This window comes from Zingiber officinale, chromosome 1B (genome assembly GCF_018446385.1).
Source record: "Zingiber officinale cultivar Zhangliang chromosome 1B, Zo_v1.1, whole genome shotgun sequence".
Classification (NCBI taxonomy): domain Eukaryota; kingdom Viridiplantae; phylum Streptophyta; class Magnoliopsida; order Zingiberales; family Zingiberaceae; genus Zingiber; species Zingiber officinale.
In genome coordinates, this window is record NC_055986.1 from 6,983,196 (window position 1) to 6,993,988 (window position 10,793).

At 39.3% G+C, this 10,793-nt stretch overlaps 2 protein-coding genes across 2 annotated transcripts; both read right to left on the reverse strand.

Moving 5' to 3' along the window:
• Positions 1-228: 228 nt before the first annotated feature.
• Positions 229-3,842, reverse strand: LOC122048345 (potassium channel KAT3-like). Its single transcript, XM_042609927.1, has 11 exons — positions 3,644-3,842; positions 3,338-3,553; positions 3,043-3,198; positions 2,902-2,959; positions 2,484-2,801; positions 2,060-2,299; positions 1,864-1,962; positions 1,745-1,777; positions 1,488-1,673; positions 648-1,383; positions 229-486 (listed from the first exon to the last, which is right to left on the reverse strand). The coding sequence occupies exons 1-11, from the start codon at positions 3,811-3,813 to the stop codon at positions 374-376; spliced, it is 2,325 nt and encodes a 774-aa protein (XP_042465861.1). The 5' UTR covers positions 3,814-3,842; the 3' UTR covers positions 229-373.
• A 4,106-nt stretch (positions 3,843-7,948) lies between these two features.
• On the reverse strand, positions 7,949-9,617 carry LOC122048357 (basic leucine zipper 61-like). The gene is made up of 4 exons (XM_042609933.1): positions 8,841-9,617; positions 8,656-8,746; positions 8,437-8,563; positions 7,949-8,364 (listed from the first exon to the last, which is right to left on the reverse strand). The coding sequence occupies exons 1-4, from the start codon at positions 9,293-9,295 to the stop codon at positions 8,225-8,227; spliced, it is 813 nt and encodes a 270-aa protein (XP_042465867.1). The 5' UTR covers positions 9,296-9,617; the 3' UTR covers positions 7,949-8,224.
• Between the last annotated feature and the right edge of the window lie 1,176 nt (positions 9,618-10,793).

Genomic DNA, 10,793 nt, shown 5'->3' on the forward strand with positions numbered 1-10,793 from the left:
GCAGGTGATACCATTTGCATTGCTCTTTGCATTTAAGTCTACTAATAGGGTATTTGCTTATCAACGTACAATTATCCATGTCCATATTCACTTTGCTTCACACTTTTGTGAAAAGTTGCATCAATTATTGATTGCATGACGCTCATATAGCATTGAATTTAACAATAATATAATGGTTCTGATAGTTTTGGATCACTCAGTTAGTATAGTCCATGAACTATCAATTTAATTATACAAGATTAGTTGAGAAGTTTTCACATCATTGCATTTTTGTCATCAACCTTCTTGCAGTATACATGTTAAGTGCAGAAACAACGTCTTTGCCATTATTCCTCCATAGTTCTTAACCTTTTTGACAGTCTCACTATTACTATTATGCTTCTACTAGATATAGATTGTCCCCATCACGGATTATGCTAATGTCATCAATTTCTGCATTCTCTCGGTTGATCACTTTAATAGGATGATGTCCCACAAACTTCTCACCTGCAAGTTTTGGGAGATATTATTACAACTAAGGATAATAAACTACATCTTATTTTTATCTGGTCATAGTCCATGTTTCTTTCTAAATCTTATTATAATCCAATGTTTATTCATGTGTTTGAGTATTTTAACTTCAAATAACAGTATCAGGCATTACTCACCACCAATTCTGAGGAGGTCCTCTATAGTATCAGGTAAGTTAATCACTTTTCCCATTTGTTGTCTTTCTGTATTTTCCTCTTGAGAATGCATCTGAATGATCACCCTTCTTGTTAGTTTACTGATATTGTTAGGACAATAACAACTTCGACTTTGTGAACAAGAGTTTATCAGTATTTCATTAGTATCTGAATATCCATGCCAGTTTCTCCATTCTCTTCTTCCATGGTTCTCATAATGATTTCTGTGAGATGGTTTCATTTCAACTAATGTTCGTTCAACATTCTTAGTGAAATTCATCCTGTGCATTTCACTGGAGAGTAATCCAAATGTTCCTTTCTCATGTTTCCTATAAAAATCTTTATCCATCCATGTGGCACCATCTACTTTGCCTATAGGGGCTTCCAGGTTTGGCAGAATTGTTGCAATTTCATTGCATCTTTCCTGTGTAGCTGTCTCAAACCTAATATGGTTCTCTGCAAGGCCTACTTCTTGATTGTCTTGACTAATTGAAACTTCCTTAATTACACAGTTATCCTTGTTAGTTTCCTTATCACATAGTAGGTATCCTTCTTCCATTTGTTCCAGTGTATGTAGCTTCCCAATTTGATAGTTATGCCCATCACTTGCATGGTTCTTGTTCTTATTCATATGATCTCTGTCTGACTCTTCATTCTGAAAATCTTCTGGATTGTTTTGATGTATCCCAACGTATACTTTGTCATGAAGTTTTAAGTTCTGTAGGATTTTAAATAACCAGCAGTATCAGCTCCTATTTCTGTGAGAAAATGAAATCACAATTTATCTATTTAGTTAAACTGTGGTACAAGTGTTAAATGTACCTGGTAAAGATTTCTCATAATAATAGTTGAATCTTCTTTGCTTTCCTGAATAGTGTTGTGAAGTGCAGACCTATTGAGTCTGAGGATTTGGGATAGCTCAATGGTTCTTACGGTGAACGGCTGTGATATTTTACATAGAACTCCTATCTCTCCAAATACTCCTCCTGTGGTAACCTTCTCATGTACCTGAAAGTCATACTTAGTCAAATTCGCTTAGTGTTTGGTTAGCTAAAGTATACATAATCTCCAAGTCTTACTTCTTCAATTCCGTCTGAATACATTACCACCTCCTGCAATTAGAAAACCAACAATTAGTCTCTCTGTTTTTTGAATGGTGCAAAGAAGACTACATTCTAAATTCCTAATGAGTACTAACCACTGATCCTGATACTATGATGTACAAATCTGTGGGTGTTTCTTTCTGGAGTATCACATCTTCATTTGGTGCAAAATACTCGGCTTGCATTTCTGACACCTATTGTTTCACACTGATTTTATCAGCACAGTGCATGGGTTTAAATTTCCTAGGAATCCATGAAAATATAATCAAAGGTTTATGATTGGAGACTTGCCAATTGGAAAATGAGATTAAGTGAGACCCCCTGGAAAAGGTATACTTTTTGAACAATGGGAAGGAACAGATGCTCAGCTATGCTTGATTGAATGGCCTTTGGGAGACAATCTAGGATTTTTTGCTGTTTGAGTTCCTCTGTCTTGAACCTTAAGCAAATGTGAGACAGCATCTGCTCTTCTATGTGTTTCGGGAGCTTATTTCTCGATACAAACTCTGAAGCAGCCTGGATGGTGTCCCTCTGAGAGCAAAATGGTCATGGTAAGTGTCAAATCCAAGCCCTTATTTAACATATATGTAACATACCATCATTCAAGCTGTTCCTATAATACTTCTTAAGCTAAAAAGTCTTACACAAACTGGTTGATTAGAGTACTGCAACCAGAATGGTATGACTTGTATGGAGCTAGAGAGACTGGACTTACAAAGTTTTTGGTGCGACTGGTTCCATGGACAACAAGGTTTGTCATATTTCCAATGAGGTAAGCTGTCAAGCCCAGATTAAAGAACATGTAGCAAATATCAAACAACATTTCCCTTATGTTTTCTGCATGCAAGTCACCATAACCCGTAGTAGTCAGTGTTGTAATGGACCAGTATAATGCTGTTACATATCTGATCCAGAGACTATCTTCCTGGAAATTTGGAATGACTGCACCTATCCAGGTTCTTTTGGGATCTGGGTATCTATCAGCGATCATATAGTTAAAGCATCCTGAACAGTGAACTACAAAAAGAGTTACCTGCAAAACAGTTACTCAAAAAAGCACTTGTATTAAGATTTCAGAACCTACAGCTGGGTGAAGCAAGCAAGATTAAATGAATCGAATGCTAAACGCTTACGGATAAGAGTTTTATGCATCGTGTCCAGAAATAATTGAGCCGAATATCCTTCTCAAGTCTGAGGAAAGAAAGATTAATCGACTAATTTCTGTTTCTTTCATTGTTCTATTTGTGTGTTACAAAATTGGAGAAGTTATAGACCTGGCAAACAGGGAACTAACGCGGCGCAATCGCCAGAGTCTAAGCATGCTTAGAAGTTTGAAGCCAAGGCTATTCCCATGTCTATTGAAGACGAGGCTCATTGAATGAAAGGGAAATGTTGAGCACGCATCAAAGATGAACCAGGTGGATAGGTACCTGTTAAGCCAGCAGCTTGTATGGAGCTCAAATAGAATTTAAGCTTCATGTTATACAAGATCCGTGTTGACTTTAGACAAAATCATGGTGCCAATTAGTGCTTGCAAACTGAATGTACATTTGCAGTTTAAATGCTAACCTGACAGCTATTCTCTTGGGATCATCAACAAGGAGATAGGACTTGAGGTCAACGTAAGCAACAAAGAAGGTCAATGCAATGTCAATTGCGAAAATGCTATTGACTACATTGTCCACAAGGAAAATTTTACTTGGCAAATATCTCAGAAATGCAAACTCAAATGGACAGATCCAAGCTGAGTAGAGAACAAGGATAATCAGAAACATCTCCCATAGTCTGAAAAATGATGGGTGAAAAGAGAAAATCAAGCACTTGCCAACTTGACAATGCGAGCAGGAGAAAACAAGGAGTGTTGTTTTAGTATACCTGTAATGAGGATTGTTTGGGGATATAATGTGCTTCCTGTGTTTGATTGTTTGGTCGATTGTGGCTCCAAGTGAGGGCAAAAGATCATTATCTAAGTTGAATTCTCTGCAATCGAAGCCCGAGCCCTTGTTGCAAAAGTTCTGCAAGTAGTTTGAGGAAGAGAGCCACATGATTGCGCTCTTGATGTTTTTGTATTCTATTGCGGCAAGGGACTTGGAATGGTCTACATTTATATAATGTGATCAGAGTTGCTGTATGTTCTCTGTCCTTGTTTTCATTGGATAGTTGGTAAATGCAAGTAGCTAGTTGAATAAGGAAAAGTCACGAAAAAATGATACAAGAAAGAAATGCGGTTGCATCTCATCATTGGGTGAAAGAAAAGCTACAGATTACATGGATAAATTAAGCCAGAACAAAAAATAAAAAAATAAGAAAAGGAAAAAACCAGGGGGAGGGAATGGAGGAGGAGGAGCTTTTATGCAAAAATATATTTGTGCGGTTGTGGGATGGATGGAATTTTGAAAGGACCACTAGGAATTTCTTTGGAGAGAAATTGAACGGATGAAATTTGTCTTTTAAAGGATTAGCTACCCTCTATAATCACTAAACTCACCATGAAAGTATTCTTCCTATCATGTATTGCGGCAGAAAATGTCCAAAAGCTGGTCCATTCTTTGAACGTTTCCAGTCTGTCCATGAATTTGGTCAATATATTCTGTAGGATAATAATCTGATCATTGGGTCATTGATGATTCATTCAGTTCTAAGACAGAAGCCTCAGTTGTGCAAACCCCTGAATACTTTCGGCTCATATTCATCACGAAACTTCAATCACAATCCTCTTTACTGTTTTGTTGATCCATCAAAGCCATGTGATCAGGTAGCTAGATAGGTGGGTTTATCGCTGTTTATGTCTTCATAATGTTGAATAATTAGGTGTCAAACCTCATGGTGGACACTAGGAATGTATGATTGCTAAGACGGATAAGACTGCCTTATTTTCCAACTAGCTTCTGCTTGAGATGTTTTAGTTATAATAAATAAAATATGCAATTCAAATGCATCATGAGATTGCTTCTTTTTTTTTTTGCCCTTTATTGGTTAAGCACATGAAATGCGACACGATTCTCTTCCTATTTGTGCTTGCATTGTTTTGTGGCATCGAAATAGTTATGCCACTTCATGTCTTGCTCTCATTGACTATTTGAAGAGGAGAAATATGTCATAAATTATAGGCCAAGAACCTGAACCACCGATATGGTCGGCTGAAACTCGCATAGATTTTATCCTCCATCACAAACCTCTCATTTCTTAAGTGGTCCACATACTTAAGAAGAGCTATGGATTAGCTCACTGCTTCATTGTTCTTGGGTCTTAATTCTTCGGTTATGAATGCCACAGCTTGGAGATGAAGATTTTGCATTCACTACTTTTTCCCCCCTACTCCTGCAATAAACAATACATTAGGGGGTCCTTGGAGCATTTTTCTTCTTTCCTTTTGTTTTTACAAATATTCTTGCAACAGTCGAGAAATCTGTGTTGGACAAGTTTATTCTTGTTCTTCCTTTCTTTCCTTCATTGATAGCCCGCCTTCATTCTTCTCTTCCTCTCTGTTGGACTTCAGTGTAATCTCTTGTAAGAATAAAACAAGAGCTCGTTAAGTTTTCATAATTAAAATTCCAGACTTCAATTCAAGCCCATGTGCTCCCTCATGGTCTGCTGTTTCTACTCGTAAATATTTTAACTTCCCCCGGCAAATAATGCATTCCACACTTGCCCCCCATCGGCCGTACAATAATTCGCTCAAATAATGGAGGGAAAAACTATGGACCATCTACTGAAGCGTTATCCGAATTTGGTACTATGATTTGAACAAGAAACTCATGTGCAACCCCCGACGTACATACAGCACTCATGTTTGTGTAGTCTTTGTGGGTCAGGTTGGGTGCAAATTTCTCAGTCTGGCAAGTCGTGCTCGCGGGTGGTATGATAAACATGCATGACCTATCGGCCTAGACTAAGCTCGAGCTTAGGCTCCGGCTATGGTTGATCTAGTCATGCATGACCTTTCTGCATTACCATCTTAGATCTGGTCGTCCATTCTTGATCGTGTGGTGGAGTGCAATCTTGTCCATCTTTCTGTGGAAGAAGATGCAAACTGTCACTGAAACTGAATCAACTGCCAGTTAAAGACAGGGGAACATTAAATCCGTGATATATATATATTTTGTAGAGTTGACATAAATAAAAGATTCAATGCAAAATGGTTTACAACAATCTCGTAGATCCTCCAAGTTTATGCATGCTAAAGAGATCGAAATGGGTTTTATATTTGGCTGGATCTGAGCCAACTTGATTGTGGCGCGGCCCTTTTAAATCGCATGAAAGCCCAAACAACCCTCTAATTATCTACCCGATTTGTGGGTTTTATATCTGGTTTGCAATGTATTAAGTTAGCTGCTTGTAACACAACTACTAATCATCCTGTTTTGCCTACTCTTAACACAACTATCAATCATACTGTCAAAATAACAATAGGATGAACTTAACATTAATTAATACAAAGCATATGCATTGATTAAGATCTTAATCTGGAATCAGATTGCAGCACTGTGAAATTCCTGTCCTATGAACATGTGCAGAAACGTAGTAAAACTCTCATTACTAGTCATCAATAAGTCATGCGGTTCAAAATTAGGTTTGCTCATGGCGGTTTTATATAGCCCCACGTATCTTTATGGTCAAAAGTCATATTGATATGTTAATTAAAGTCAAGATGATCAAACATGATCTAAAGAAAATGAGACTCTACTCGGATAAGACTCGGGTTTAATTGAACCAGCATTGTACGTTTATATTCAAGATTGATTAAATACAAGTCTTGACTCTGACTCATCTCCTAGCTCAGTCTTTCAGGATTGACTTGGACTCTATCTCTATCTCCATCTCCATCTCCATCTCAATCTCAATCTCAAGACTGATTTCGACTTTGTTTTCATCTCAATCTCAATGACTAACTCTGCCTTAGTCTCACATCCTCGAACCATCTACCTAGCTCGGTCTCAATTACTAACACTTTTTAGGCCTTAGTCTCAGATCTTGACACTATTTACCTTGTTTAGCCTCAGTCGTTGATATCCTCCATGCCTCAGTCTCAGATTCTGGTACAAGTTACCTGACTTGACTTCAATCACCGACACAATTCAAACCTTAGTCTCAGATCTTAGCACCGTCTACCTGGCTCAGCCTCAGTCGCTGATACCCTCCAACCCTCAGTCTTAGATTCAGACTTCATCTATGCTCCAGGCCACTGCACAATAACTCTATTTTCTCGTCTCCTCATTCATGTATCCAATCCACATCTCATGTGGCTTGCTTAAAGCAAGTGAAGGGCAACATAATCTCCTCATCATTGAGATTGTTCCTCCACAAATATCTCAGGGCACATGGCACTGGGTGAATAGAGGAGCACTCATGTGGTTGTTAGAGATGGTCACCAAAATGTCATCCTTTGAGCTCGTCGCGCTTAGAGAATGGAAATGCAGCTAATGGCGGTAGAATCTAGCTAATTAATTACCTCACACAAATAGTAAATTGAGCATTGGAGGGGCTTACAAGGATCTTCTCGATGTCAGTCTAACTCTCTGCTAAAGTACGTTTCAAGTCTTCCTCACCCTCTTCATCATCGATGATCTCCAGAGAACGCGTGTGTCAACTTGTTGATGGCTGTATTTGGCCAGAACACTCGAGAAACAAAATTTTGCACGCACATGGCATATCTTTCAAAGGGATTCTTTTGTCTGATTATTTTAGACTGAACTTGTTCAGTGGCTTGATCCATCACTCGATACAAAATGGCTTCTCCAGATTGTCGGCCAGAGATTATTAGGTTAAACGTAAAAAAAAAATTTTAAAAAAAAGTATGTGTTATGCAGAGGTACGATCCAAGCAATAGAAAGAGGCTCAATTATAGGAGGAATATAAATCTCGTCTTGTGTCTGAAGGCGCCAACAGCTAAGAAGATATATCCATAAATCCACATGCAGATCAGGTGATGGTACCACTTTTGTACAGCAACTTGCAGCATCTTCACATGCACTGATTTGTTGGAATCTCAGAGCTAGTGCTTCTCACATGCAGCCTTATCAGCAGGAAGGAAGAGCTACTCATTTATATATTAATTATACGTACCACTTTCTGATAGTTTTTAAGTCGTAGTATTGTTGGGAGTTAGTTCTACTTTTTACTGATCATTTGCAAGTTTAATTCTCGAATCCTTTTGTCTTTTATAATCTTGGATCGATCTTTCGTGTTTTACTCTAAATCAATATTCCACGCATCGACGCTGTTAAAATGTACACCAAATGATCCAATATTACAAACAAACCTTTCTACATGCTCTCCCTCTGAGACTATTGTGTGCTAGTCTCTCAACTCCATTGCTAGTGTTTTTTTTTCCTTTGCAAATTTAAATACAAGACGATAAGGAAAAAAAATACATTTGAATGTAAATTAACTCGAACTCGCACCCACAAAAGTGGAACAGATTTCCGTGCATTAGATAACGTAGATTTGATAGTTTCAGCTGGTGTCCAATTCCTTTTCTGCGCCGACGACGGTTGGCTCGGCAGTTGGCGGCGGCGGCGGTATCGTCGTTAGATTCTGTTGCTGGTAGACTTGTCGCAGTCTCTCGATCTCCATCTTCAATGCTTCTTGATGAGCTGATTGTCCCATTTAATCGCATCAATCACATCATATTTCTACCCGAAGTAATTAAGCAGTACGTAGCTCACCGTCCTTAAAGATCTTGTCCTGTGCCAAGGCCGCGATGCGTTGCTTGAGATGGCTGTTGCCGAGCGTCAGCAGCGAGCGCTGCTGATCCAAGAAGGCGACTCGTGGAGACAATGCCGACACTTCCGTCTTCGATTATATTGATCGGGTTCCCAATTGATTAATTAGTAATTGTCGATGTGGAAATTGAAACCATCCATTGATCGGATAAAAATATCTACCTGCAACCTCGTCACGCTGCGCTCGAGCTCGGAGATGTATTGGAGCTTCCTCACCCGCGACCTCTGCGCCGATTGACGGTTCGCCAGAATCCTGTTCCACGAATTTGATCCCGATTCATTGCCAAAATTTAGGACGAATTTAACATGAACGCGAAACTCCGTGTTAAATTTGCTAAAATCTGGACCTTTTGACCCTCCTGGGATCCACAATTGCGGCGTCGGACCCGGCGGAGGGCTGCGGCGGCTCCGCCAGGCAGGCGCTCTGCGCCTCCTCCGCTTCGTTCGCAATCAGCTTTCGCGAGGCGGTCTTGTCGTCGTCGTCGTCCCCGTTGGCGCTGTGGTGGTCGGAGGGCACGGAGGTGGAAGGGGCGGGCTCGACCACCTCGTCGGAGAAGATGGACAGGAGCTGGTCGGCGTCGAACTCGGAGGCGGGGTCGTCGATGAAGGCGAGGGAGTCGCTGACGGAGCGGCGGTGGTAGCTGCGCCTGGCGGCGGAGAGATGGAGGAACTCGTCGACCCAGGAGGGCTGAGGCGGTGCCTCGGTCGCAGGGGGGAGGAGGAAGGCCGCCGGCGGCGGCCAGCTGCAGTTGGGATTGGGGATCATGGAGGAAGGGGGGATCTTAGGAGGGAGCTGCGCCATTGCGCCGGCGGCACTCCCTCCTCGATCTCCTATGCCCTGTCTGTGCGAACGAATATATCTTTAATTAGGAAAGGAGGCGATGAGAACGAGCGGCGGCGGCGGTGGCGGTGGAGGAGGCATGGACGGATGGACATGCAGATGCATTCCACAAGATCATGTCCATCTAGATATATCAGCATGGCGATCTGTGGATGATGGATTGGCCGATCAGGTGATGACATGTGGGCAGAAAGAGGATCTCGTTCCATTTCACCTGGAGGAGAGAGAGAGAGGAGTTATAATGGGTCACATGTGATCGTAACTGTAGCAGAGGAGAGAAAATAGAGAATGGAAGCGAAAAGAGGAACCGGAATTGGACGACGACGACGACGATATATAAAAACGGAAGGAACCGGAAACCACGTGCCGATGTGACCGTACATATTCAAGTAAATCGGTAGTTTTTTCACTTTACTCCTTGAATTTGTTCATTTGTTTTTGAAGCACTCCTTAAAATTCCAAACTTATTATAATATCCTTTTAAAATATAATATAAATTATATTTGAAAGTTATCCGATAGATAAATTAAAAAATATTTATTTTTAAAATTAGTCAAGTAAAATTTGAATATCTCGATTATAAATAAAAAAAAAATAAAAGATAATATCATTGTGCAGCCTCCTCCTGGTTAGTCTCGTAGGGGCGTCTAATATTTGTGGCAAACAGTAGATAATAATCTTTAAATTAATATTATTGTACTTCAAATATTTATTCAAATTTTAATTAGATTTTATAGAATAACTAAATATATTTTTTGTCTTTAAATGATAACAAGTTAAAAGTGAGTGACGTGAAGGAATATAAATTCCATTTTTTAAGGTACAATGAGTCTTTTGAACATTCAGTGCACCTTTTATAATTTTTTATTATTCATAAAATGGTGTTAATCACTTTAAAAGGTAAATAGTTAAATGTTGAAATCCATGAGTGTTCAAACTCTTAAGGGGATTTTTTGATAATTTAAAACCCTAGAGGTATGTTATAAAATTTGATAAACCATGAGGGGATTTTAGTTTTTCATCCACACCCTTTCGTTAAATATAAGTGAATATGGATCAACTCTAATAGACTATAAATTAAAACATGATTAAATTTATTCTAATTTTTTATTACCATCATGAAGTGTATTCATACGAAATAAGACTATCTCCTATTCTAACCTATTTTCAATTACGTTAAAATGTCAAATTATATTCAAATTTTAATCACGTTATTTGACAATCATATATTAGGTATATTATCAAAATCTCTACTTCTATAGCCCCAGTAGATTGTCAGAGAGACATCAAATCCGCATGGAACAATTCACTTGGGTTGAAATAGCAAATTGCTTTCTCCCCCCCCCCCCCCTCCACTTCCCCCTCTCTCCCCCATCAAAAAAGACGCATGTAACCTTTGTTTTGTTTTGTTTTTGTTTTCTGATTTTTTTTTTTTTATTTTTTTTTTCAGAACTATATA